The sequence below is a fragment of the Coccomyxa subellipsoidea genome, assembly GCF_000258705.1.
Source record: "Coccomyxa subellipsoidea C-169, whole genome shotgun sequence".
Taxonomy (NCBI): domain Eukaryota; kingdom Viridiplantae; phylum Chlorophyta; class Trebouxiophyceae; family Coccomyxaceae; genus Coccomyxa; species Coccomyxa subellipsoidea.
In genome coordinates, this window is record NW_005178034.1 from 1592579 (window position 1) to 1619592 (window position 27014).

The 27014-nt window shown below is 55.2% G+C and overlaps 3 protein-coding genes across 3 annotated transcripts; 1 reads left to right on the forward strand and 2 right to left on the reverse strand.

Annotated features, from left to right (window-relative positions):
• Window positions 1-741: 741 nt before the first annotated feature.
• Window positions 742-8706, reverse strand: COCSUDRAFT_16360 (prokaryotic type I DNA topoisomerase; the record flags this gene model as incomplete). The annotated part of the gene is made up of 18 exons (XM_005647350.1): window positions 742-978; window positions 1321-1436; window positions 1656-1806; window positions 2132-2275; window positions 2556-2665; window positions 2958-3132; window positions 3479-3592; window positions 3817-3921; window positions 4031-4105; window positions 4434-4676; window positions 5071-5312; window positions 5808-5964; window positions 6321-6455; window positions 6963-7073; window positions 7556-7657; window positions 8070-8168; window positions 8320-8517; window positions 8620-8706. 18 exons carry the CDS (start codon window positions 8704-8706, stop codon window positions 742-744), a joined length of 2601 nt encoding a protein of 866 aa, XP_005647407.1.
• A 353-nt stretch (window positions 8707-9059) lies between these two features.
• On the forward strand, window positions 9060-17086 carry COCSUDRAFT_47721 (elongation factor EF-3). Its single transcript, XM_005647351.1, has 16 exons — window positions 9060-9288; window positions 9813-9949; window positions 10100-10270; window positions 10481-10735; window positions 10993-11256; window positions 11486-11668; window positions 11901-12059; window positions 12286-12537; window positions 12726-12993; window positions 13246-13451; window positions 13637-13797; window positions 14043-14256; window positions 14539-14795; window positions 15118-15287; window positions 15545-15709; window positions 15916-17086. The coding sequence occupies exons 1-16, from the start codon at window positions 9252-9254 to the stop codon at window positions 16173-16175; spliced, it is 3159 nt and encodes a 1052-aa protein (XP_005647408.1). The 5' UTR covers window positions 9060-9251; the 3' UTR covers window positions 16176-17086.
• A 729-nt stretch (window positions 17087-17815) lies between these two features.
• Window positions 17816-26755, reverse strand: COCSUDRAFT_63988 (hypothetical protein; the record flags this gene model as incomplete). Its single annotated transcript, XM_005647352.1, has 19 exons — window positions 17816-17939; window positions 18165-18362; window positions 18641-18796; window positions 19208-19413; window positions 19844-19972; window positions 20283-20438; window positions 21270-21372; window positions 21702-21900; window positions 22081-22164; window positions 22381-22533; window positions 22665-23333; window positions 23508-23652; window positions 23914-24127; window positions 24608-24766; window positions 25092-25267; window positions 25463-25630; window positions 25876-25994; window positions 26389-26443; window positions 26708-26755. The coding sequence occupies 19 exons, from the start codon at window positions 26753-26755 to the stop codon at window positions 17816-17818; spliced, it is 3261 nt and encodes a 1086-aa protein (XP_005647409.1).
• Window positions 26756-27014: the final 259 nt, after the last annotated feature.

The window sequence follows — 27014 nt, forward strand, 5'->3', positions numbered from 1 at the left end:
GAATGCAGCCATACGTGAGGAAGGCCGTGCCTGTTCCAACTGGAGACATGCCTTTATAGCCCATGATGCATCAATCTTCTCTTGAGATGCCAATGAGATTCGTGTTTGTCATGCCCCTAACAGAACATACATGACACCTGATGTGTCAAATCAGCTGGACGGGGTAGTAAATTGAGTGAAGGCTCCGTTTGGATTGAGGAATGCATGCATCTTTGCAGCATGGCGAAATTTCATGTGGGTAGATAAGGCTATCGATGTAAACAAGAGCAGTCACATGGCCGCACCTTCGTTAGCTAATGGATACGTATACGTGTACAATAGTGTACTACATTGCAATCGCTGCATCATGCACAGCGTGCAGGCTTCATGTTGCCCATAATGTTTTTCAGAGTCATACATTGGATCAGGCCTTTGTTGTGGTCCACGCGCATGTGCAGACTGCCTGACTCAGTCAGTCTGCATGCATGCACTGTAAATCCTTTCAATTTCAGCCCTTAACACTCCACATTCAATACACAAAACACTACGCGTACGAACAAATGGAAAGCGCGATTCCTTATTTGATGTTTCTTGAGGCTTGCAACCCATTCATATGTAAGTTCAATCATCATTCATGCCGTGACATTCGCAGTGACAGTCACGCCCATTCTCACTTAGGCAAAGCTGGAACACAAGCAGCCTGCGAAATTCAGACACCATGCAAAGACCCGGAATATTCAGAACTGATCTGATCGATCAGATCTAGAAGTCCCGGAAGCTCATGAGCGGGTCGCCGGTGCGGCGGCCGCGGCCGCGCCCCCGGCCCCGGCCGCGCCGGCCGCCGCCACGCCGTTTAGCGTAGCTGCGCCCATGCTTGGCTGTGCACAGCGCCGCTATCTTCTCGTTGCACACCACGCATGCTGTCGTCTCTGTCTCCCCATTGGGAAGAGGGGACGCCCCCTTCTTGAAGTCAAGCTTCAGCAGCACCGACTCGCATTCCTGCACAACACCCAGATCCCCTGCAACCTCATGCTTTGGCGCGACAATAGCATTGAACAGAAGCTTGAAAATAGTGCCAGTGGACCATGACGTTTCAACCCAGATCTCATTCCTCCAGATCTCTAGTTATTGCCTTTGGCACCAGCACAGGCTAGCTCCTTGACACCTCTGGAAAGTAATCTTCAAAGATAGCTTTGAATCTTGCAAGGCAGGACTTTAGCCGCAGGGCCCAAGGTCTTAGACCAAGTGACACACCCCAACCACGTGCCAACTTTGGCACCAGTTTCAGCTACCTGCTCTGCCTTGAAAATGGGCAGCTAAACTAATGTGCAGAGAGCGCACCTGACAGCGCTCCTTGGACAGCTTGACGGCGTGCAGCGTCTCGGGCAGGTAGATCATGAAGCTGCAGAGGTTGCAGTCCAGGCGCCACTTGGGGCCGGAGACAGGGTCCAGCACCACTGTACAAACCACAGTGAGCAATCATGTGACCTGGAAGAGTGGCGCTGAAGAGTGACGAGCAGGCTGACTTAGCAACCACAGCTAGGCATCTGGTTGCTGGTGGAGCTGGAGAGACATCTGATCACACGTACATGCAAGACAAGCGATATAGAACCAAATTGGCTCGGTCTGAATGTGCATGAAAGCAAGCAAGGCAAAGAAAGGGTAGGGAGAGAAACCTGTGCCAGTGTCACACTCTGGGCAGGGGGTAACGCCCTTGCGCAGGAAGCTGTGCTGGCAGCCCATGTGGGGGCACAGTGTGCAAGGCATGCCCGGCTTCGCGCCCGCGCCCGGGCCCGCGACCTGGCGACGCATGCTTGAGCCGTCATTCTCGCCCTCATTTTAGAACATTGGGGCTCTAGACCTGCTCATCACTTTGAAGCACAGCTCTACACTCCTCCCTGACACACGCATGCCTATCTTACATAAAACGCATTGCCCGCGAAAATGTGACACCATGGCAACATCCCAAGCCTGGCACATGCAGCCTCCTGCAGCATGCAAAGACCAAGGACGCAAAGGACTCAAAACCGTTGAAGGCATGTTAGTTGATTTAGAGTCAACTGTTGGACAAGTAATCTGAGAGATACAAGAGAGGAAGATGGGCAGGCTCGGCAAATGCAGGGTCCCAGACTATGCAGAGGAGCGTTTTTACCTGCATGGCTCCGGCGGGCGGATTGTTGTAGCAGAACGGGCACAGCGGGTAGGTCTTGGCGTCCGGTCCAGTCAGCGAGAAGAGCACAATCTCATAGTTGTCCAGCGGGCACGCCAACCCCTTGTACAGCTTCACCGATCCCCCCTGCCAACCCCAGACATTCACCCTGTCATCACAAACCCTCCCTCCGACCGTTTTTGAGAGCACTGTCACGTACAGAAGAGGAAGAAAAAAGGGCACGACTCTGCAACTTTCTCATCACTACACAAAGCCAAGGCACAATGCATTCTACTGGTAGAAGGGGTGGGTGGGAAAGGCTCCCAAGGACTACAAGAGGAGAAAACGAGAGGAGACCACGGAGAGATGCATGGAGGAGGTAGCATGCGCCTGGGATTAAAGAAGTGAGGCGGATCAAAGGGCTGACCTGGGGTAGGTTGAGGACTTCCTCGCAGGTGGGGCAGTACATCCTGGAGGGCCGCACGGAGATGAGCTTCATGTAGCGCGCGCACTTGCCGCACTTGCTCAGCGGCTTGCCTGCAGTCAAAATTGCACGCTTCCTTTTTAGCGTCTGCTGCTGCTACAGAGGGGTTCGCCAGAATTTCCAGGAAAGAGTCCTTCAGCTCCATGCCCAACATGTGTCAGATAGTCTCCGTGATATTTTCATCTGCAAGAAGGTGGTAATGACATTGGGTGCGCTGCAGCAGAATTGAGTACATTGCGTCACAAACCAGCACATCAATGGGTGCACATAATCCACCTCATGGGCAGTCAATATCTTCTTCCTTTCCCGAGGGAGGTGGATAAACATGCGGCAGAGGTGCCTCACCAGAGGAGGCCAGCGGCGAGAAGGAGGCCTCGAAGAGGGCGTCCATGCGCTCAATCTTCCCGACAAAGTAGCGGAACTTGCGCGAAAATTGGTCCAACGTGTGCGCCACCACTGCCTCCCTCCCTGCGAGGCCCTGCGCTATCAGATCGATCTGCTTCTCCACATGGGACCTCACCTGCAGATGATCCAAATGACTTTCAAGATACTGTACCTGCATATCATCAAAGAGAACTTACATTACAGTACAACACAACACCTCACCTGCATATCGTCCAAGAAAGAGTCAGCACTGATAGAATTCACCAAGGCTGTGCATATCTGTCTTCGCATTTGACAACAGACATCCCATGCCTCTGGTGAATGACTAATGTAGAGAAGGTGCCTCTGGTCACATAACGGCAGAAAACAACTTGCCCAGGCTACACTTAGATCATGAGCCGTGGTCACCAAATTTGATACATGCCGTGCTTCATCATGTCGAATTTGAATCTGGATAAGAATTTCAGGGTTTGCCCTCGCACCAGGGGAAGGCAGAGGTCTGGGTCGATGAGTTGGTAGCCGCGCACAAGGGTCACCCCCAGCTCTGTGGGCATGAGTCGCCGCCCTGACTGGATGCTGACGTAGCGTTCGCACACCTGCATCAGCGACATTTTTTTGGATTCCAAAATTCAATTACTTTCAATATTCCAACCAGAAATTGAGGAGTTAGGAACCAGAAAGCAATACGGATGCCAGGCAAGTGCATGTGCGCCTCATTCCTCCCAGAGAGGAGGGGACCACAGAGTAGATTTGATGCAAGCAGGAGTTTTGCTGGCGAGCAACAGAGGAATGGAGAAGGGCCAATGCGTGTGAAGCATACTTTGGCAATGTGGACGGATATGGAGGCGTCGGTGCCGATGCCATGTTTCTCCATGAGCCCGATTAGCTCGCTCTCGGTCAGGTAGTCTGGGGGCGATGTCTTGCCCTGCAGCATGCATGCACGTGCTTCAGCTGCACGAATGCATGACATGAATGCAACCAAGCTCTCACAGTTGTGATTTTGGCAGTGAATTGATTAGTGATTGGGGTCTTACCTGCTTCAGCTCCACTTCAGTGATTGGCAGGATTTCGCCCTCATGCAGCGGCGGCAGAGGCTCCCCTTGCACAGCCTGCACAGATAGTAAGATCATATAAATTTGCTTGCTGCATGCACAGCGCTGTAGCACTTAGCAAATTTTGGTCGCAATTTACAATTCAGTGTAGATTCACATGCTCCACATTCAGCTGAAAACGTTAAATAATGGTGAGCAGCTGACAAGGGGCGACTCCAGAAGGGCTAAGCTTGCCGGACCCCACTGCAACGGCCAAGTACAGCAGCTCTGCCATGGCATCAGCCCACCCCCCTTTTGAGGACTGATGAACATCATTATAAAAGGCAGACTCTGTAGATTCAACCTCCAGTAAGGCCGCGCCAAGGCTCTGCAAGAGAGCTCACACCTTCCAGGGCATTACAGCAGTGAAGCCAGCACGCACGGGGGCGACACCGGTGGCGCTGAACCGCTCGTTGCCGGCGGCGAAGGCGGCGGTGGTGCGCCGGAGAACGCAGTCCGGGGAGAGCGAGCCGAGGAAGTGGCGTGCAATGTAGTCGTAGAGGCGCCAGTCGTCGCCGCCGCCCAGCTCCGCCTCCGTAGCCGAGGCTATCGGCGTTATCGGGGGGTGGTCCCCCGCGTCGTGGCCCCCCTGTGTGCCAGATCCGGATTGTGGATCATGCTATCGTTCATCGTAGGCAGTGAACAGCTTGTGTGGCTGGTTGGACAAGTCGCTCATCCCCAGGCATTGATGCAGGGCTGGGCTATGCAGGATACACTTGCGCCTGTGTCAAGCATGTTTAAGCGTGTTCAACGAGCCTGGTACGGCATGTCTTGCCCTTCAGGCGGCAGAGCACTGCAGTGCTGCAAATTTACTTCTGCTCAAAAGGCTGGGCAACTCCTCAAGTTGAGCATCACCTGATCGGCGTGAGGGGAAGGTCCTTCTGCTGTGCAGCGGTTTCAAATATCAAACTCCCTTCACATTTTGGACTCAAAAGGTCCCCACGAGCACCATTGCCAGGGTGATCTTCATGCGATTGGCGCACCTTGGGAGGAGCGAAGGCGCCGTGGCCCATGAGGCCGGCGGCGTACTCCCCCCAGATGGGGTGCCGCCGCATCTCTACCAGCACCTCGTGGAAATCAAAGCCGGGCGGGTACGCGGTGCTCTCTGTGCGCGGGTAGGAGATGTAGCCGCTGGTGTACAGGCCCTCTGCACAGCGCATGGCCTGCTGCGGGGACATGCCCATCGCGCTGGAGGCTGTCTTCATCAGCTCAACCGTGTTCAGCCCTGCGGCCGCACCAAAAGGGGTGTGAATCCAGCGCACTGCGTCTGCCATGCTCCTTTCTGCCTCGAAAGATTTGGATGCATGATTGTTGGTGAAGATGCTGAGACGTGCAGCTCCAATGCGTTAAGGCCGGCTTGCGAGTGAAAGAGACTCTTCATCTCTGGGTGCAGGTGAGTGGCCACTGATACAAGAACGATAGGAAGTTGCCATCTGTTCTCTCCCCAGCTCCTCACAGTAATGTGCTGCCATGGGTCTTCATGCTCGGCTGGTAGGGGATATCCAAAGGTGCGGTCAAAAGCGCTGCACCCAGTCTCTTCGTGTACCAATTTCCGACCAAAGACACTCCCAAAAGGCACAATATGCCAAAGACATGACCACTCTAACCCAGCTGTCATCATAAGCAGAGGTAGCACTACAGCGCAACCCATAGACACCTTGAAAGCTCCCCAGAAACGTTGTGTAAGTTGAAACAGGGTCAGCAGGTGGCAAGGCTCTACCGTTGGGCCGCTGCCGCCGCTCCTCTTTGGCAGAGACTTCCACGCAGCGCAGAGCACGCGCCTCTGTAACAATACGCTGAAACAGCAGCGCCACGTCCCGGTCAAATAGGCGACCGCGGGACCACTCCACATCTATTCTGAACACACAGACGCCACACTGCCTCAACAGGAATATTTAGAAAACCTTTGACAATGTCTGGTGCATGCAGCCAGGCAGACAGTGCAACAGCAAGTTTTACTCATCGTGACAAAGCCTCACTTCCAGATTCTCCGCACTCAGTCAATATCCTGAATAACGATGAAATGAGCTGGGCTAAGAGATGCGTGCGGCTCGCTCGGCAGAGCAGCCTTGGGGCTGCATTGCCCTGGCATGTACAGCCCCTGCCCATATGGGGTATCACAGCCCAACACCCTCCGGACGCTGTGCCTTGAAGGGCAGTTGCAGGAGGAGAGTAGTGCGCTTTTAAGGGCTGAAAGAGGATGGGGTGCTTGCCTCTGGCCGGCCTTGGACACGTTGGGCCGGATGGTCCAGTAGTCCTCCGGCTGAAAGGCAGTTATGAGCTGGTGGCGCTGCACGCAGAAGAACAGCGTCGGCGTCTGGCACGGCCCGTAGCTGATCACCGATGCGTCCAGGTTTCCATACTTGCCCTGCACACAGATGTTTGGCCTTTCATAAAAGGAGATAACCAGGCACTCCCCTGACTTCACAGAGTGTCAGGTCCACCCATTATATGGGTGCATGAGCATTATGGAGTAATCATGGGTGTAAGGTTAGGCATGCGGCTGCCCAAGGTTCCAGCGGAATCATCCACACATGCAAGGTCCACAAATATGATGTGCAAAAGCATCATCCGGTGAACCTGGGACTGCGTAGAACTTCAAGGACTGTGTGGTGTGTCTCCACCTTACGTAAAAGGGCAGTCTCTGCATTTCTTGGGCAATGACACCAGGCGGGTGCATGCAAGGATGCTACAAGGCTGACACAAACTTGAAACAGAGCACACACAAAAATCTGGGAACAGCTTCAATGCCATCCCTGCCTGATGATGAGCAGTTGATCTGCCCACATGGGGCGCTGTTGCAAAGCTGGCAATGTTGAGAAACACTTTATTGAAATGCCAAGCCAGGGGAAGCTGGTGGCAGTCAGGCGCTCACCTGGAAGTAGCGGGTCTGGAAGCGGGTGAAGGCAACGCCGACTTTCAGGTCCAGCTCCTGCCGCGCATCCACCGCCTCTGCCTCCGCCCTGTTGGGCTCCCCCAGCCTCTCCTGCATGCGCGGCACAGGCCAATTGGCACACCCATCTTTGTCTCTTTCTGATCCCGTTCTGACCTATTCAGTGCTTTCATGCAAATCGCCAAGCTTCCGGGGCAGCCCCTGACAAGCCTCAGCTCCGTGAGCTGCGTCTTTGCGCATGTGTGCCTCCAACGACACTCTCGTGAGACGGCAGAGCATGCATAAGCCGGGCAGCTGGCGCAAATTTTATATTGCTTTCAAGCAGCCGTCAAGCCTCCTCTAACTGATTTAAATTCTGTGAGCTGTCCTGCAAGGTTGTGCCTACTGAAACACTCTCATGAGCCCGCTACTCGTGCATGAGCCGGGCAGGTCGCGCGACTTGTTCACTGCTTCCGAGCAACCGCCAAGCTTCCTTTGACAGACACCGTCTCCAAGAGTTGTCTTGCAGCTGTGTGGCTCTTTTAACACTCTCCTGAAACAATGACTAATTTGCATAAGGCAGGCCGGCTGCGCACCATGGCGGCCAGTATCTCAGGGGCGCTGATGGCAGAGAAGCGCGCGCGGAACACCTGCTGTCCCGGCACCCTCACCATCCACTTCAGAGTGTTGTCCATCACCTGCATCCCCCCAGACAAAGGAATTACCTCATCACCTATAATCCCCCGCACAACCACCTGGCAGCTCCAGGAGGTAACACATCTAAATGTATCTATAGTGACCCCTGGCTGGGGGGTAACTGACTTGGACGTGCTGGGATCGTCTGACGGCTGCAGGTGTCTTCTCTCCCGCCTCTAGGCCCCAGCCTTAAATTATACCGGACAAGCGAAACCACATGAGAGCTGGCAGTAACCTTGGAAAGCACGCTGCTAATAGTGCTTGGTCAATTAAACCGGCTGATGTGGTCTGGTAGGGAAAGACAAGTTTTGGTGCTTCCACGGGCTGACAGACCAGGCGAATTGATCAGGATTGCAGAGAGCCTTAGCGAACAAGATGCAAGGGTGATGGCCCTGATAACTGTGAGAAGCCCACCTCGAAGCAGATGTTTTCGCCCTCCCTGTCGCAGTCCAACCACAGCACGAGGTAGGAGCACCCCCGCGCTTCCTGCTGCAGGTGCTTGCACACATGCGCCTGCTCCCACGCAGCACCTAATGTTATGCAGGCTTGAGGATAAAATAGTCTGCACAGTGCATGCAAGGCATGCAGGACTGTGCCAATGACATGCATGCTTCCGCGCATGGTGTCGCGCATGGTGTGGAAGGGGGAGAAAAAAGGTGAGCACCTTGGGCGTGGCCTCAGTCTTGACAGTGGGGGCATCGAAGAGGGAGGCGGGGTCTGTGGTCTCCCAGTTCTGGTACTTGGGCGGGAAGTCAATGGATAGGACATGGCCGATGACTGATGTCATCCTGAAGTGGGCTGCACGGCCCTGGAACTTGCCGTCCCATTCGTGCACGTCCAGATAGCTCTTCCTGTATCGTGCCTGGGGTAGAGAGTTGGCGTATTTGTCAGGCAATTTGACTTTCTGTCAAATTGATCTCTAGGTAAATTTCTACTAATGGTGCTGGGAGCTGACATTGATCACCTGGCTTTGGGATAGGAAAGTTGCAATCGAGAGAGCCAATGATGGCTTCTCTGCAACGAGCAGGACTATAGGAACAAGCCCCGACATATCTCAAATAATCGACTGTCATACGCAGGTATCAATGTTCATAAAATGGGTGTACATTGCGAACTTCAGAGAAACTGATCACCACAGATCGGTTCACCATCGCCCTGTTTTATCTTCACATTTCAGGGAAGAGCATTAGAATTGCATGCAAAAGGGGGTGCAGTTGCTGACGAGGTATATCCTGTTGATGCAGAAAGTGCACATGATGAGCTGGAATTGGGAACTTCCCTGGAGAGCCAGGCAAACTTTAAGACAACGCCGCCGGCGACGGCGCGGGGGTAATTAATAAAACTAGAAGAAGCGCTGAACCTGACAATTGGGCGCCCGGCTCAGACAATTTTCCAACGCACCAAGCACCTTCGGGCAGAAATTTGTAGGACGGTTGTTGGCACTGCTATTTCAGTGCAAGCATCCGAGCCCGGGGAAGACTTTGTGCACCCAGAGACAGTTAACGCGGTCACTTCCACGCGCTTACTGAAACAATTTTCGAAGGCGGCTCAGGGACGTCCAGCTACTTCGAGTGTTCAAACGGCACAAATCGCATCATGGTCGCAACTACAGAGGTCGCTGTCCCGGCTTCAGGTGTGTGCCCGTTTCCTGTGTTCAAGTTGAGAAGGAGTTGTTGCGGTAGCTGGGCCGTATATCAGTGAGTGGCGTTGGCGGTGGGAAGGCTCCTCTCAGCCCCGGCCATCAATTGCCGATCGCGGAAGCATCCTGTTACTGCTCTTTGTGATCATTGTTTGGCACTTATGGCGGCGAGCTTTATGTCACACTTCGGCCGACATTGCACGGCGTAAGGACCGAGTGCTTCGTGGACCCTGCCTGTGCTTTCAGCCCCTGCCCAGTGTTTGTTTGTTGATACCCACGGTGCATGCCGGCTTTGTACTTGAGGGTATCGGTTTTCCTTTGGGCAGATTCGTGAGGCTGTAAGCTGCCTGACACCGTGACTGCTTGGCGGCCTGCTTGGGGTGTTTTAGCGTCCCAGCATCTTTGTGGTACTTTGAATAAATTCTTTGTACCATGGTGCACCTGATTATACACAGACTGGACGTCGAAGCGCAGCAAAAACGTGACAACTGAATATTCCCTCCTTGTTGTCCTTGCAGTTGTCAGTACCGAGGAGACCAAGACCGTCCTGGCTCTCATGAAGAGGCTGTCCATCTCAGCAGAGGATGCTGAGCGCACAGCCGCCATCTCAGAAGTGGTCGCCCTTGTCAAAAAAGGGGGTGTAGCTGGCCTGAAGGTGTGCTGCATCTGCACTTCTAAGCGCTGCCAATCCCTTGAACTTTGGTGTCCACTGCTCCTGAGTGTCTGTCAATTATCTCAAGTGTATTGCAAGGTGTTCCTGAGCTTCTGTGCGCCTTTTTTGACATGTGGTTGTTACACATCACAGGCTGGTGGACTTGTGGACCGCCTGGCAGAGGCAGCCAACAGCACCACAGACCCTCTGGCCCGCCAGGGAGCCTTCGAGACCTACACCGCCCTCATCAAGGAGATCGGCACCCCAGTCGAGCCCTTCGTGGCCCTTGTCCTGGCCACCATCCTTGAGAAGTGCTCCGACAAGGTGTGGTCATTCACCCCCCTCGCTTGACAGTCCCACATCCATCAGCTGACTTGTAGTCACTGCTGCAGCGTGCAATTTTGTCGATCAGCAGCATGTAGTCTTTGCTTACTGCCTCTTGGTTGGTGTTGAATTTGACCCGTGCAGTGGGTGGGCACAGAAGAGGTTGATCAAGGGAGTGCTGAGTGCTGACAAGGAAGTTTTGGCATGCAGGTGACGCCGGTGCGTGAGGCCGCCAGCGCGACGCGCAAGGCCTTCACATCCCTGCTGAATGAGCAGGCGATCAAGGTGGTGCTGCCAGAGCTGCTGGCCGCGCTCGACACCAAGAAGAACTGGCAGACCAAGAACGCTGCCCTGGCCTGCCTGGGCGAGCTGACCAAGCGCTGCCCCAGCCAGGTCTCCAAGTGCCTGCCTGACATTATCCCCGCCGTCTCTGCCGTCATGGGAGACGCCAAGCCCCAAGTCAAGGTGCGCGGGTTTGGCTGTGTCGTCAGCTCTTGTTGTGCCCTTCTGTGTGGGCATGCTGGTGGTTTCTTACCCTTTGAGCTTACACTGTACTCCCTGAGCGTGTGCAGACCAAACCTATGATTGAGTCCTTGTGTGTCTGGATTGGTCTATGCAAGCAAGCTGGGTGTTGCCTGAGCCTGGTGCATATTTGTCTCGACCTGTCCGCACAAATGTTGCATGCAAGGAAGTGGCTGACAAATGAGATTGTTGTCTTGCAGACCGCCGCGACCAAGGCGATGAAGGAGGTGTGCGCGGTGGTGGGCAACCGCGACATCGAGCCCTTCATCCCCGTCATGGTTTCCTGCATCGCGCGGCCGACCGAGGTGCCCGACTGCGTCCACAAGCTGGGCGCGACCACCTTCGTGCAGGCTGTGGAGGCCCCTGCGCTGTCCATCATGACCCCGCTGCTCATCCGCGGCCTCAAGGAGCGTGCCACCGCCGTCAAGCGCAAGGCCGCGCTCATCATCGACAACATGGCCAAGGTGCTCCTTTCTGCCACCCTCCTGTGAGTTTGCATCCCACAACATACTGGTTCTGGCTGTTTAAATTTGCCTCACCAGTGATAGTCAGCCATGCTGACTCGTCGCCCTATTCACGAAGCAGATGCACTGTTCTTTCGTGAGACTGCGCAGACAGCATGCATTGAGTTTGATGGAGTGTATGCAACCAAAAAATTGCTGGAAGCTGACTTGTTTTTTTGTTGCACTGCAGCTGGTGGACAACCCGAACGATGCTGCTGTGTTTCTGCCGCGTCTGCTGCCCGGCCTGGAGAAGGTGAGCCAGGAGGTACCCGACCCGGAGTGCCGCACCGTGGCCTCCAAGGCCCGCGACACCCTGCTCAGCCTCGTGCAGGACCCCGCCGCCACCGCTCCCGCCGAGGCCCACGATTTCAAGGTGCACTCTCACGCCTTGCCCTTTCTGCATGCTGACTAGTGGCCCTCTCTTCATGTACTGCCTTGGAGCGCAAGCAAATTTGGTGGGTTGCCATAGGTGTGCTGTTGCACATTGAGAGGTATTGTAGCGCATGTTTTGACAGAGGTCACTTAGCTTTTTCTAAGCATTGCAGAAAACAGAAATCAATAAATGATAGTTTTAGTGACTAAGTTGCATGGAATTCTGCGCGCAGGTGGTGCTGCCGGTGCTGAAGGACCTGGAGGCGAAGCACAGCAATGCTGCCATGGCCGAGGTGCCCTCTGCCATCGCATCGACCACCCTCGAGTACGTGGCAGCGCTCTGCTCCACCCTCATCTGGGTCAAGAACTTCGAGATCGAGGACTGGCAGAAGGTGTGCCAATCATCCTACTTTCCACAAACTTAACCTTGCTGTGCCACTCTTGCTTGAACAGCTGATCTCAGGTGGCTGCATATCCAGCATGTCAGTTCTGTGACCAAAGCTGTTCATGGGTCTATGGAAGTAGATTGCAGGCCTGGCATGTGGGGCTAATCGAACTTTGAATGTGAAGTTCCGAAATTGAATAATAGAGGCTGACAAATGATGATCTGTGTCGCAGTGTGTGGTGCCTTACCTGTCCGAGTTCATGGAAGCAGCCGCCGTCGAGAAGGTGTGCGCCGAGTTCCTGGACAAGTCCTACATGGTCACCCAGGACAAGGCCCACGACGAGGTTGAGGAGGAAGAAGGAGTTGACCTGTGCGACTGCGAGTTCTCGCTCGCATATGGTGCCAAGATCCTGCTCAACAACACCCGCCTCCGCCTCAAGAAGGGCCGCCGCTACGGTCTTTGCGGCCCCAACGGTGCCGGCAAGGTGTGCATCTCCTCCTTTCCCTTCTTTGCAGCTCATCTTGCCCCTTTTAAAAGACTACCATTGATAATGCTGTGGCTTTTCTTCTGGCTCTGCAGCCCTGTCCTTACTTCTGCTTTGCTTCCTGCCTTCACTTCTGGTACATATGTTGCTGACGGTGTGCTGACATGGCTGTGTGTGCTGCTACGCAGTCGACGCTGATGCGCGCGATCGCCAACGGCCAGGTGGACGGCTTCCCGCCCAAGGAGGAGCTGCGCACGGTCTACGTGGAGCACGACATCGACGCTGAGCTGTCCGACATCTCCGTCGTGGACTATGTGTTTGCCGACCCCGTGCTCAAGGGCGAGGTCACTCTGCCCCAGGTGACGGAGACCCTCGGCTCCGTGGGCTTCACCGAGAACATGCAGAACTCCCCCGTCGCCTCCCTCTCCGGTGGCTGGAAGATGAAGCTCGCTCTGGGTGAGTCGTCCTTGCAGCAGCCCTGTTCTTGCAGCAGCATTCCTTGTATGCTACTCAGGCCATCCATACAAGTGCATTGTCGCTGCTGATGCCTCAGCAGTGTCCAGCTCTGATATATTTGTGGGTGATTGGGTGTGTGTTTTCATTGTCTGGGGTGCCTTGCTGATGTCTTGCTTGTCTTCTCTGTCTGATTGTAGTCAACCAAATGAGCCAGAGAGCAATGAAGCTGAGATTCTTTTCTGCCTGTCGCAGCCCGCGCCATGCTGCAGCGTGCCGAGATCATGCTCCTGGATGAGCCGACCAATCACTTGGATGTCAAGAACGTGGCGTGGCTGGTCAACTACCTGACCACCCTCACCGACGTGACCTCCGTCATCGTGTCTCACGACTCCGGCTTCCTGGACAACGTCTGCCAGTCCATCATCCACTACGAGAACCGCAAGCTCAAGATCTACAAGGTGCTCTTAGCCTTTCTTTCTATCTGCTTTTATCTGCCTTCAATCGTATTTTTGCATGCGCAAATGATGTGTTTTGTGCATGTCAAGATCCTTGCAAGCGCTTCAAAGTGTCTGCCAGCATGTTGTGTGCTTGATCTGAGCAAGATGCATTGGTGCTGACGTGGGAACTGTGGCGTGCTGTGCAGGGCAACCTGAGCGAGTTTGTGAAGAAGAAGCCCGAGGCGCGCTCCTACTACGAGCTGGCCTCCACCCAGGGCCTCTCCTTCGTGCTGCCCGAGCCTGGCTTCCTGGAGGGCGTCAAGACCAAGGACCGACCTATCCTCAAGATGCACAACGTCGCCTACAAGTGAGCCTCCCTCTCGTATTCCTCTCTTTTTGTGCAGCCTTTGTTGCTTGTCTGTGATCTGGACCAGTAGCGAATCGAATGACTGGAACCTTGTTGCTTCGCATTCCTCTTGACCAGTAGCCTGAGCCTGCAGCCACATCTTGCTTGTGGTGTGTTTTCCAATCATGGCAGAGGGCTGATGTATTACATTTTTGAAGCATGCTGAGCGGCGCATCGTGCTGAACATTCCGCTGACGCTGCTGCAGGTACCCCACCGCCGAGAAGAACACTCTGGAGGACATCAGCCTGTTCTGCACGCTCAACAGCCGCGTGGCAGTGCTGGGCCCCAACGGTGCCGGCAAATCCACCATGATCAAGGTGCTGACCGGCGAGCTGGAGCCCACTGGCGGGTCCGTCTGGAAGCACCCCAACATGCGCATCGCCTACGTCGCGCAGCACGCCTTCCACCACATTGAGCAGGTGTTTATTCGCGTCCACTTCTGCCCCTCAATCCCATTCACGACATGTTCCTGTCTTCATGCATGCTTGAATAGCCGGACCGTTGCTCCTTTGTCTCCGCGAACCCTTCAGCATTGGTAGCCATCTTGCTTTCCGAGGAAGTTGCAATGATGATGTGCTTTCTTTTTTGGTTGAAAGCCCTACCCAGCTACATATGGGTGCTGAGCCCAGATAGAATGAAAAGGTTGAAGTGCTGTGCTTTTCGTGTTATGGTGGGCTGACTGGTAATATTATTGCCTCCAGCACCTGGAGAAGACTCCCAACGAGTACATCCGCTGGCGTTACGCGATCGGCGAGGATCGCGAGAACCTGACCAAGGTGACCCGCCAGATCAGCGCGGAGGAGGCCGAGAAGATGGCCGCCCAGCACAAGATGGAGGACGGCACCAAGCGCGTGCTGGACAAGCTGGTCTCACGTCGCAAGATGAAGAAGAGCTACGAGTACGAGGTCCAGTGGAAGAACTGCACCCCCGACCAGAACACCTACATCGTCCGCGACAAGTGCGCGCCCGCCTTCCTCCCAATATCTCTGCTGTCTTCAAAGTTTCTCTGCATCTTGACTCAATATGCAAATTTTCAAGAGCATCCATGATCCACTGCGCCGTTGCTGGCAATTCAGGCGCAGGCGGCAGAAGCTTGGGCTGCTCAACAGCAATGATGTTGCTGCTCTTGCTGATGCTTATGTAGCTCTGATTGTTCAGCAGTGGTGGGGTTGATTGTGATGTGAATGCTGGTGCTTCAGTCCTGTCCTGTTGCAGGCCTGTCAATCTGCTTGTGAAGCGAGACGACGGAGTGTCCTGATGTAATGCATGGCTGCGTGCAGGCTGGTGGACATGGGCTTTGAGAAGTTGGTGAACGAGCTGGACGTGAAGGAGGCTGCCCGCCTGGGCATGCACACTCGCCCGCTGACAACCGCCCAGGTGCAGCAGCACCTGCAGGACCTGGGCATCGACCCCGAGTTCGGCACCCACTCCCACATCCGCGGCCTCTCCGGTGCGGCCCCGCCTCCTCTCCTTTGAGTGCATCCCTACCTGGTCCTTGTCAGGCAGCCTTGATCCTTTTCAGACAGGCTCTGCTGATATGCATCGATGGTGCCTTCACAACGCTCTGCACTGCTGGCCCTCGCAGCAGACCAAGTCAGCCCAGAAGTGTTCTCCATTCCTTCTTCAATCTTGTTCAACAGATTGAATCATGCTGTTGCTGAACGCAAAAGGATTGTGCTGATGGGTTTTCCTCTGGTGCTGTCACAGGTGGTCAGAAGGTCAAGGTGGTGCTGGCTGCTGCCATGTGGAACTCCCCCCACATGCTGGTGCTGGATGAGCCCACCAACTACCTGGACCGCGAGTCCCTCGGCGCCCTCGCCGCCGCCATCAAGACATACGGCGGCGGTGTCGTTATGATTTCCCACCACTCTGGTGAGCGCCTGCCCTCAATATTTTCCCGCCATTTTTGCAACCTTTTACAATCGTGCGTAATGCACTTATTTGGCTCCCTGGCTCTGTGCCCCTGTAATTTACAGCTGCACTGGCATTGCCTCTGCTTGCCTTTGAATGCTAGACGGTGTGCAATCTATCCAGCTGTGAGTCAGCGTACTGATCTGCCATACATGCCTGCCCCGCAGAGTTCACAAGCGCGCTGTGCCCGGAGAAGTGGACGATGGAGGCCGGCCGACTGCACGTGACGGGCCAGAACCCGGCGGCAGCCAATGTCAAGCTGGAGTGGAAGCCTGAGGAGGAGACCGTTGACGCCTTTGGCAACATTGTCAAGATCAAGCAGCAGAAGAAGACGCTGAACAACAAGGAGAAGAAGAAGGCCAAGAAGCTGCGTGACGCCCGCCGCGCGCGCGGAGAGGAGGTTTCCGACTCCGAGGACGAGGAGTGAGCTGGCGCTGACCTGGCATCCATGCCACGTCAGCTCGCCTGATCAGGACCGTTTGCTCGTGTCAATGTATGCCATGAACTCGCTGGCACCGCAGCACTGGTTGATTTCTTTGCTGGGTTGGGATTTGTTCGGAGAATTAAAGACAAGACAAGAGTAAGGGGTTGCAATTGCTCCTGCCAGGACTCTGGGTGCTGTTGCTGTGATAGGCTTCGGCCCCGTTTGCAAGACCTGTGCGGGAGGCAGGCAGCCGTCAGATGTCTTTTAGCTTTCCTGACGTCTGCCGCCAATCCACCAAGATGCCCTTGCTCCGAGGATTTTCCGACGCAAGGGTTGGCGATCGTCGGATGACTTTTAGATTTCCCGACGGTCGTATGCTGTGCGCGCACGTGTTTATGCGCTGCCGCTCGGTTCACCCCAACCCCTTGACTCACCGGGGGTGCAAGACAAAAGTTGTGTTCAGTCTGTCATTTCATCCCTTGCATAACGTCTTGCTAAGCAATATAGCATAAAGAGTCTGTTTTGCTCCTGGCCCCGTGCCTCGAGTAGGCTCCCAAACGCTTTGCAGAGTTGGCTGCATCTAGGTTGCCAGGTAGAGCTACCATTGATTAATCTTATTGCACAAAGTGCTCCAATTCTTTGTGCACGCTGGCTAGCAGCGTGCTGCAATTTGTTAGATGTGAGAGCAGCCCTGCATGCATGCATGGGGGCTTGCCTTCAGGTAGTTCTGGTTGTCATTGACTAGAATTCATTCATGCTTCAGCCGGCACCCGCTGGAGAAGCCGCCTTCCAAACGCACTAGATCACTGGAGAGTAGGACCTCAGGATTGTCTTAGGCGAGTGCAGTGTTGCCAACGTGCATGCCTGTACCACACAAGGTGCCTCACCATTCTGTAATCACATTTCAGTCATCATCATGCTTCAGTTCCCAAGCTTGCTCCAGACATTAGAAAGCATGCCTTCCCTGTGCAAAAAATCAATTGATCCTTGAAAGCGCATCTTGAAATCCTATGCCACAATTTTGAGTATCTTAAGCACCAAGACGTTTGCACGTGCTGACCTGCACCCTTCAGAGCTGAGTGGTGAATCACTGGTGATGGTAAAAAAAACAGGCAATGCACATGCACTGTATATCTGAGCATGCGCATGCTCAGCAGCACCAAATGAAGATATTAGAGAAAATGGAATGATGTTGCAATGCCATGGACAGTGCTAAGCACTCAATCCCCCAAATGTGATGTTTACAAGGCACACAGAAGTCCACAGAGATGTATTTACACTTGCTCACTCTTCACTGTGCATGTCAGCGACGTCTGTGCACACATCCAAAGTTTACAGCAGTCACAAGCCTAGTCCTGACAAGCAATTCACAATCCTCCTACATTCCAGATCTCTCAAACCTTCACCACACTTCCTTGCACCATACAAGATATGCCTACACCCTCTAAACATCAGGCATACTCTCGGCCTGCTGTTGCCAATGCAGCGCAGATGATGGACCGTCACTGGGTCTTTCCATAAAATACAAATAAGACACTTCTAAAGGTACGCACACTGACTGTGTACTCTTGCTACAAGGCACTGCAATGTATTTCAAAGCGCCACCATAGCAAAGGGGCTGGAGTAGAAGGCTGAGTGGAATGCTAGGGAGAGGCAGGAGAGGCTGCAGCTGCTTCTGCTTCGGCCTCGCGAGGAGTGAAGTCCTCGTCGCTGAGTGTCTCTCCCTCGTAGCTCTCAAAGTCGCCAAACATCTCCATGTTCAGCTTCCTGCACACCACAGACATTCCACCCCTCACTTCTGCAGGACAGCATGTTGTCTATCATGGGATCGCTGCATGCCTTTCCAACCGAGTGCTTCAGATCAAAGATGCAGTACCACCCATTTTGGACTGCAGTCCCATACCAGAACTTGCACAGGTGGCCGACAAAACAGCCTACAGACATGACGGGTGCTATAAATCCTTATTTGTCTTAAATATATCGCCAGGTCACCTGTAGTCGACAGTGGTGCGCGCGCGCTTGCCAGACAGCACCAGACTTTCCTCCTCGTCATCATCGTCCACATCAGCGCCCATGTCAGCGTCCACATCAGCAACCTCGTCAGCGTTCCCCCGCGCACGTTTGCCGGCCGACCGCAGCTTGCGTTGTGGCCTGCCCTCCCCTGCTGCTGCCTCCTCTGCCTGGAGCCCCCTGCGCGTGGAGTGAAACACAGCATGCGTCAGCCATCTCAGCCTAGCCACGTCGCTGCCTTGATCGCAGCCATTTTCCTTGTAGTGCCATTTTGACTCGAATCAGAATTTTTATTGGCAGTGCACTGATGGGACCCTGCGCGTGTCTTGACAGCACTCCTCACAGACTGATAAGACCACGAGAAGGACAGAAATGTGACAGTATCCAACGTTTGAGTACTTTTGTATAGAAGGTCTCGGAGATGGCTTGTGAAGGAAGGAGATGGGAGGAGGACGCACTTGCGCTCTTCAGAGGCCATGCTTTCGACGGAGCTGCCCTCAGACGCCTCGCTGTCAACGCTGTCTGCCTCGCTGCCCGACTCAGATTCCCCATCGCTGCCGCTGCCGCCGCCATGTGCCTCTTCTCCTTCCTCGCCATCAGATCCGCTCTCGTCCCTGCACACCGCAGCTGGTCACTTCAGCGCATTGGATTTCGTGAGCGCAACTGATTTACTGCAGTATAGGTGGAAAAATAGCCATAAGGCAGTATTGCTTGTCAGCCAAGTGTGTGCACAGCACCACTCGACAGCTGAATGGCACCGAGAGAGTCCAGCAATCTTTCCCAACTTCTTGAGCTGCATTCAACATTGTAGGCAGCATTGATCAGACCTTCCTCAAGCACAGCCTGCGAAGCCGACCTGCTGCTGAAATGACAAAAGCCCCTGTGCAGTATCAGACGGCTCTGCAGGCAATACTTGAGGAGGTCGAGATTGCGCCAGCAGGACACCCTCCGGGCTGACGGGCCTGTTGCCAGGCCATTATTTCAATCAAAGGAGCAAGCCAAAGGGACGAGTCACTCTCGCGCACTTGAAGCTGGAGTCGTCCGCGTCGGAGTCCGGCAGGTCGGCGTGCGCGAGGAAATCCGCGAGCGTCTTGAATGTGACGGGGGCGGCGGCTGCGCCGTCAGCCGCGGCGCGCGGCGACATCGGGGCCTCGGCAAAGACGGCGTGCCAGGGGGTCTCCTGCTCGTACTCGAACCCGTACTCCTCGTTGATCATTGTCAGGATGTCCGCCTGCGCGCAGCAGAGTCAACATTTGCTACTGCTTTGCTGTGTGTTTGCATCGATGAAGCCAGAGCAAATTGCTATGTGGAGGTGGGGCACATTGCTTTGGAAAGAAACTGATCCACCACTTTCTGAAGGCCAAGCAGCAACTGTGGAGCAGTGAGGATGTCCACAAACAGGACACAACTGAGCCATTGGGCTAAGGGAGAGTCTTGACAACTGATGCCCCTGCACTGTCGTTCCCAAGCAAGCCGCTGGACGGGTCTCCTGAAAAAGGCGCTTCCTGATGCAAGCTAAAGCAATCGCGGAGCACAATTTGGTGTCGCAGAATTGTAGAATGGTGCCCACAAGACCTGCTGTGAATGCACTGCCCTGCATGCCATAATACAATACTTGTACCGTTCATCTTGATCCGGGGGTGTTGATCAAAGGAGCCCACCTTGGCGTCGCAGGCGGGGCAGAGCCAGCCCTCGTCCTCTGGCAGCGTGGAGGAGTCGAGCGGGGGGACCAGGCACTTCTCATGGTACGCGCGGTGGCAGTTGCCATCGCACAGGATTATGTCGTTGTCCTGCAGCACAGCAAAGGCGTCACATGCTCAGCAAGATTTCAGGCGATTGAGATTACGCATAGCACACGTTTGCCATGGTACAGACCTTGATCTGCGCCGCTACCCTGCCCTGTTACGGTGTGATCACCTACAAGGGTCTCGTCAAGGCTGCTTCACGAGAGGCACGAGAGGCAAAGTACGGTGAAGCGCTGCACTGGGCCAGACCTCCCACCATTGACCTTGGTTCCTTCTGGAAGCAAAGAACCAAGAACTATGGGGGTTAGATCATCCCGCGGGCAAAAATTCTCTACAAAAAGAATGCAGAACGCACCTCATAGGATTCAGGGTCGTGGCAGTGGCCGCAGAAGATGTGGGCCTCGTCGATTTCGCCGTCCTCGTCGATGTGCTCGGGCGGGATGGCGCGGTCTCCGCCGCTCTCCTCGCACTCCTTCACCGCCTCCCGCATCCCCAGCTTGCACTTCTCAATCTGCGCGCGCGCAAAGATCAAGCAAAGCATGATGAATTTGATCCTGGCTCAGAATGAACGCTGGCGGTAGGCCTGACACATGCGAGTCGAACGGGGCCAATCCAGTTGGTGATGCAAGCAATGCCTTGCACCGCATGCAAAGCGATGCTCTGCAAGTGGTGCAGTTCCATTGTGTGCAACACGAACGGGATCCAACTCCGTGAAGCCTCACTTCAGTATCAGACGCCCCTTGCTTCCCCTGTGGAAACACCGCCCCTAAGGAGCTGGGATGCAAATGAGCTGGGCTCATGCAGACCTCGGGACAGATACTGCCAGACACGGGAGCATGAGACTCTAGGAGACACTCCATCTTCCAAGGAGAAACAGGGAGCCTGTACGCCCTCTCTTTCTGGACCGCCGTAAGGAGCCGGTGCTGAAGCCATAAAGCGGTATGGCTACGGCAGCAGATACACTCCTGACGCATACCAGTCCAACCTCCTGAAGCTTAGGACATGTTGCATGGTTTGGGCTTCAGAGGGTTGACTGGCATGCGTCAAGTGCGTATGCTACCTTGCTGAGTGTGAATGGCAGAAACCAGAAAACGACAGTGCTGCTGATCGTCAAGGACAGGCACTGAACACATGGTGCTCCCTGTCAGGAAAGTAACTTGGAGTGATGCGCAAGTATCGAGCCAAGCCAGAAGCTCTGCGTGGCGGCCCTCGTGCCATGCCCAGTACGGCAACATTCTAGCATTATGTCGCAGCACAGGACGCGGATCACTGGAGCCACGCAGACCTCGTTGGTTGTGTGATGTCTGCACAGTTCAGCGTGGCAATGGATAATTGCACAAACCTGCAGCCTCGCCTGCTCCAGTTCGGCCGTGGGCCGCAGCTTCTCCCGATTGGCGCCACGCCATCCCTCCCCCTCATACGCATCCAGATATGCCTCCTCCACCCTGCAGCACACCAGTAGATCTGAGCCCCAGATCCAAGATATGCACCGTGATCTGACTGTCCTGTCTGACAAGCATGGCCAATTCCTTACAGCTCGCGAGATGAAACTGCAGGGCAGACCTGTGCGCAGACAAGAATGTGCAGCAGACAGTGAAGTTGCCGATCCAGCACCAAATCCTCAAGCTTGTCTTCAGCATCTGCAGTCTGTGTTTACTGCTGTAAGGAGATGCTGCAGACGCACCACAGGATACAATGCTATGTGCCCAGCATGTCGCAGACGGCATGAATGCATGGCGAATGAGCGGGAAATCTAAGAGCTAAATTGAATCACCTTATGCGTGAGATGAGGCCGCGGACTCGATTGACCAGTTTGGTGTAGGGCGTGACCACTCGCTCACGCTTCCTCTCTGCCTTCTTGGGCTTCTGCTCGCCTTCCTCACCCTTGCCCGCCGCCCCCGACGCCCCCTGGCTGCGGCCCTTTGCCGGCTCGCTCCCCTCTGCTGTGCTCTGTGCCGCGTCCTTGTCCACACCTGACCCGCATGACAGGATTTGGATTGATGGCACCATCAAAGATCTGCAGGAGCATTTCATATTCGGGCATAAGCTGCAGCCTCATTAGCACAATACTGCGTCCAAGGGCACACAACATCCTGTATTATTCCTTAATTGTAAGATAGCACCGGTATACTCCCAGAAAGAAGAGTACACACCTGTGCTCGGTGGGTTTGTGGCGGTTGCCTCAGGTGTGCCTGACTTGGCCGCGTTGCGCTTCCTCAGAGTGGCCCTTCGATCCTCTGCACGCATGCATGCTCAATCATCAGCCCCTTACTACCCCTACTTCAGCCTGATGCCACCTCAGCCCTTGTGGGACATAGTCAGCCAATGCTTGCGCGAATCGATGCCCCGACGGCCGAGTAGTTGACATGCAGAGGTGTTGTGTCAACATGTAATCCAAGGGGTACCTTTCAAAAAGGTACTGTGGACAAAGAAGAGTGAGAGGCAGAGAGCACCATTGCTGATGGCATACTGCAGATCGGCCATGGCCGCCACAGTTGCGTAATCCACGCGGCCGCGGTTGACGGTGCGCCGTTTGCGCGCGGCCGGCGCCGGGCCGGTTTTCTCAGCAGGCTCGTCTTTCGGCGCCATCGCATTCCTGTTCGGCTCTGTGCATAATGAAAGTAAGCCTTCAGCAAGCCCTTTGTGTTCATTCTCTTGTTTTAGTGACTGTGATGAGGTGAGACCACCCCAAGTGTTGCTGAGGCAGCGCAAGGGAGCATCTTGCTGCGGCACTCACTTCGCTGCCTCATGCGCGCATTAGACTCATTGTGGCCGGCTTGATCAGGTTCGCTGGCGTTCCCTTCCACAGCCGCACCAGCCTCGTCAACCGATCCCATTCCACTGGGGCCCGGCATGTTGCTCTCAGCAGCAGCGTCAGCAGCCCCCGCTTCCAAGCCTGCTCGATCGGCCTCCGCAGCTTCTTGCTTTTCGGGCGCGTGCCCTGAGGCTGTCGCGTCCCGCCCGAGCGCAGCCAGCGCGGCCTTGGTGGTCGGCCGCGCCGCAGAAGAGGGTTCCTCAGGAGCGGGGTTTTTGCCCTTGGCCACGCTATCGCTGGGGGACGTTGGCCGCGCAACGGCGGCGCCGCTGCGGCCGGGATGAGACAGCGCCGTGAGGCTGCCAAACTTCTTTGGCTTCGGCTTTGCGCTCGGCCCGGCCGGGCCGCCGTTGTCGGCCGGGCTGCCCGGAGCTGCCCGGGCAGCGCTGGCCGGGCTGGGGGGACGTTCCTGCTGCGGCAGCTGCGGCGAAGCCGGGTCGGCGGCCGGCTCCGATGCCGGACTCAGCATCGGCGCATCGGTGGCGACCGCGGGCGCTGCACCATGCTCTGCGGCTAGCAGGTGCTTCATGGCGGCAGTTATCGATCGGAAGGTGCCGCCGCCCTGGAGCCGGTAGTAGTAATCCGTGGAGCCTGCGCAGCATGCGCTTACCGTTCAGATCAAAGCACAAGATATGCATTTCAAACGAAATGAGCGAGTGGAGAGTAGCTTCAACTGCAGCGCAACACGGACGACTCTTAATCCTGCGTGCTTACAAATAAAATTAAGATTAGATTTACAACGAGTCTCGAAGGGGGCAATCGCACCTCTGCTGGTGCCATTCTTGCGGATGCTGACGTCCACGCGCCAGCCAGGCGCAAGCGTGAGGCCCTGCGCATGTGCGGCCGCCCGCAGCCGCCGCATCTGCCGCGCCGCCAGCTCCGCCTTCTCATCTGCACGCGTGTCTGTGTCCTGCGCATAAGACAGGAATTGTTAGAAGTTGCCACACAGGCAAAAGTATGTATTGGCAAAGTCTCGTGTGGTACATGACACATTCAGTGCTGTGCTGTGCAGCATCTGCTGGGGTGAACACGTTGAAGGTAGAAAGTCAATGACTCAATCTTCTCTTGGTCATTGCTCCAGCTTCTGCAAGAGACAACAAGAATATACAGAGTGCGCACAGTCCTGTTTTCTTGCAGGTGACATTGCTTCCAGCGTGCTTAGGGCAGTCACCTCATCATCGCTGTCAAACATCTGCTCGTCATCCGCGTATGCAGCCCCCTCCTGCTTGACCTGGAAGGGCGATGCCTCCTCGAGCGCCGCCGCGATGGAGTGCAGCCCGTTGCCGCTGCGGCCAGCGGCGTTGTCTGGCGTCCCCGGCCCTTTTGCGCGGCCGGCCCACTCCCCGGCAACCGCGCCCGAGACCTTCCGCGCGCGCGCCGCCTCCCTGCACACGCACATTATTTTTATACAAGTAAAATATACTACTTAGAGATAAGTTTCATACATGTGTCTTCTGCAGCTTTGCTTATGCGCATGGCGCTAATTATATATTGCCGTTATGCAGGTAAAGAGCCAGTATATGATCGCACACCCTCAGCACTAGGCGGGTTACCTAGCCCTGCCCTGTAAGAGATTTGGGGAGGTCACAATCTGAATTGCACTGGGGCAAGACTGCAGCTGCGGCACAATCACCAGCGCCTTGCAAAATAAACATATCATCCCACACGGCGGTGGAACAAGTAATCGTACCACATGCTCGTGCCTGCCGGTTTGATGGCCACAGACGGTGATTGGAACAGGGATGGCACTTCAGACACCACAGTAAAGACCTGGTCTGCATTGTTTTTGAACAGATTTGCTCAACCTGAGCTCATCTGGAACCTCACATCCACAGAATCACAAGGGGTGTGGAAGGGGAGCGCACCGGGCGGTGATGGGTTTGCCATGGGGCAGGGCCATGAGCATGGCGGCCACGTCCTCCTCCGCCATGTTTACATCAACTCCGGGCGACGCCGCGCCCCCGGCCGGCCGACGCGCCGCCGGGACGGCCAAGCCCAAGTGACGCGCCACGTCAGTCTTCGACCTGCTCCCGCACCGGAATGCTGTTAAATTTCACTTCTCAAAAACCTTGTACTGGCTGGGATGGGGGGCAGTCTTCGTTATCCGCTGGTTCAGAGCATTACACATAAATTTGATTGCTGCAATCGTGTCCCATTAGCAGCAGTTGTGGTCTGTGCTACGTACTCATTGCCTATAGGAAAGCATGAGAACCATGCATGCCCTTTAAATCATGGGCCTGCAACAGTTTGAGGGCACAGAAGTTACCCAAGAGGCGGCAGATTCAGCAGAACAACAGCGCGCAACAGGCGGCAAAGGGCTTGCATGTCTGAGCAGGCAAGACCGCTGACCTGAACTTTTCGCCGTTGGGGGAGTTGAAGTAGGTGTCGACTCGGTTCCCCGGCCCGGCGCGCTTCCTGACCTGGCAGCGCCAGCCGGGCTCCAGCTGGCCGCCTAGTTTGGCGAGGTACTTACTCAGCGCTTCCATCACCTTTACCTCCTCCTCACTGCCCACAAAATCTCCTCCCTGCGACCCAAGTGTTTTCACTCTCTTGCCAAAAATCAGGCCGTCTTGTTTATACCGCGCTGTATCAAAGGCACATGGACACACCCGCGGCATCTGATTCGTGCATGCAAAGCTGCCGGCTCAAAAACCGTCGGCAGAGCTTAGGTACTGTCAATCCATGGAGGCTGACAGCGTTCGGCGGTCATTGACAGGCACCTGATCAGCATGTGCCGGCAGCTGCAGGTGGTGTGCGGCCAGCTGCTGGCCTGCCGCGTCGGCCGCTGCCGGGCTCGAGGGGCTCACTCCCATGACTCGTGGGCTGCTCGGGAGACTCGCTCCCTCGTCCCTGTCTCTCGAATCTGCCACGCCGAGCGCCCGCGCAACCTGATCAACCAATGCATCCCTTAATCTCTTGGCTGTGACTGCAGACTTCTAATTCATTCAAATGTTGGCAGGAAGATGTGCTGCACAGACCATGATAATGAAGATATCAATACTGGCAAAGAACAGCAAGATTAAAATGTCCCATGGAGACATCCTGCACTCGGGCAAGGTTTGGGTGTTGCCAGGCTTATATGTTGCTTCTGGAACCTTCCGCAGTATGACAAGGGGAGAGCTGAGGGCTGCACCTGTAGCTTGGAGCGGTAGCGGGTGTGCAGGTGGTCAAAGTAGTAGATGTCGACCGCCCCCGGTGAGCCCTCCTTGCGCAGGTGCACAGATGCCTCGAATCCCTCCGGCAGTGCTGCGCCTGCATGCGCCAGATTCCTTCCAATTTCCATTCGCGTTTGTGCAGAATGCCTTTAAGGTGACAAGGCAGGACACAGGAAGGAGGTGGTCCCTGCAGGTGCTTATATGGTGCAGACCATCTAGCACCATCTGCTGCTTGACAACTTATGCTGGATGTCCATCAGCGGTATATGCATTGCATCAGCAAGGTCATAACAACCTAAAAGAGTAGAATCAGTGCAGAAAGGAGTGCAGAAAGGCAGAAAGCCAAGTTGTGCAATTCGGCCGCCGCCGCCGCTGCCGCCGCTGGTGCCATAGGGGCGGTGCCCGGGAGAATATGCGCGGACACTTGTTGAATTGGTTGCAGCAGAGACATTGGGAGAGGTATTGCAAGTGCATGTGGAATGTGAGTTCACCTCTATCAGCTAGGTATTCGCGCAGGCTTTGGAGCGCGGCGCGGCCGGTTGCGGCCTGCGCAGAAAGCAGAGCAGCGCCATCAGACTTGCAGCTGCGGTGGAGGCTCGGGAAGGAAGGGCGTATGACAAGATGTACCGCCTTTAAAAAGGAATTTGCGGCCCCAAGCGCTGGCAGGGGTCTGGCAGCTGCTTTGCAGGCTCACAACGCCCAATAGGACACACAATGGCACGAGCAGCGAGGGATCTTTGATCAACTCGGGCGGAGTTTGTCGTGTTAAGAAATGCAGGGAGGGTGGCAGGCGTGGCAAGGGGGCCTCACCTGCTGCTCTTCAACAGGGCCAGTGTATGATGGCAATTTCGATGGCATAGAGGCTTCAGAGGCGCTGCAGCGACCTGAGATGTTCGAAAAGAATGGGTGTGTGGTTCATCATGCTAAAGAGCTGCTTTGTCAAGGTCTCAACATGCACGAATTGCCTCGAAGGAGGAGAAATTGTGCGGGCAATTTTTAGAGGCTACTTCACCGACCCTTGTCATGCAAGGGATTTGGGGCGATAATCCCGCGATTTGGGAACGTTACGGATGCTGCGAGCGCTTGAGTGTGGCAAAGGCATACAAAGAGTGCACGT

Bases quoted from the DNA above. Each gene is read 5' to 3' on its own strand.
- COCSUDRAFT_47721 (XM_005647351.1), top strand. From the start codon at position 9,252: ATGGTCGCAACTACAGAGGTCGCTGTCCCGGCTTCAG. The intron at 10,736-10,992 runs GTGCGCGGGTTT...GTTGTCTTGCAG, and splicing joins ACGCCAAGCCCCAAGTCAAG to ACCGCCGCGACCAAGGCGAT. The intron at 13,798-14,042 runs GTGAGCCTCCCT...ACGCTGCTGCAG, and splicing joins ATGCACAACGTCGCCTACAA to GTACCCCACCGCCGAGAAGA.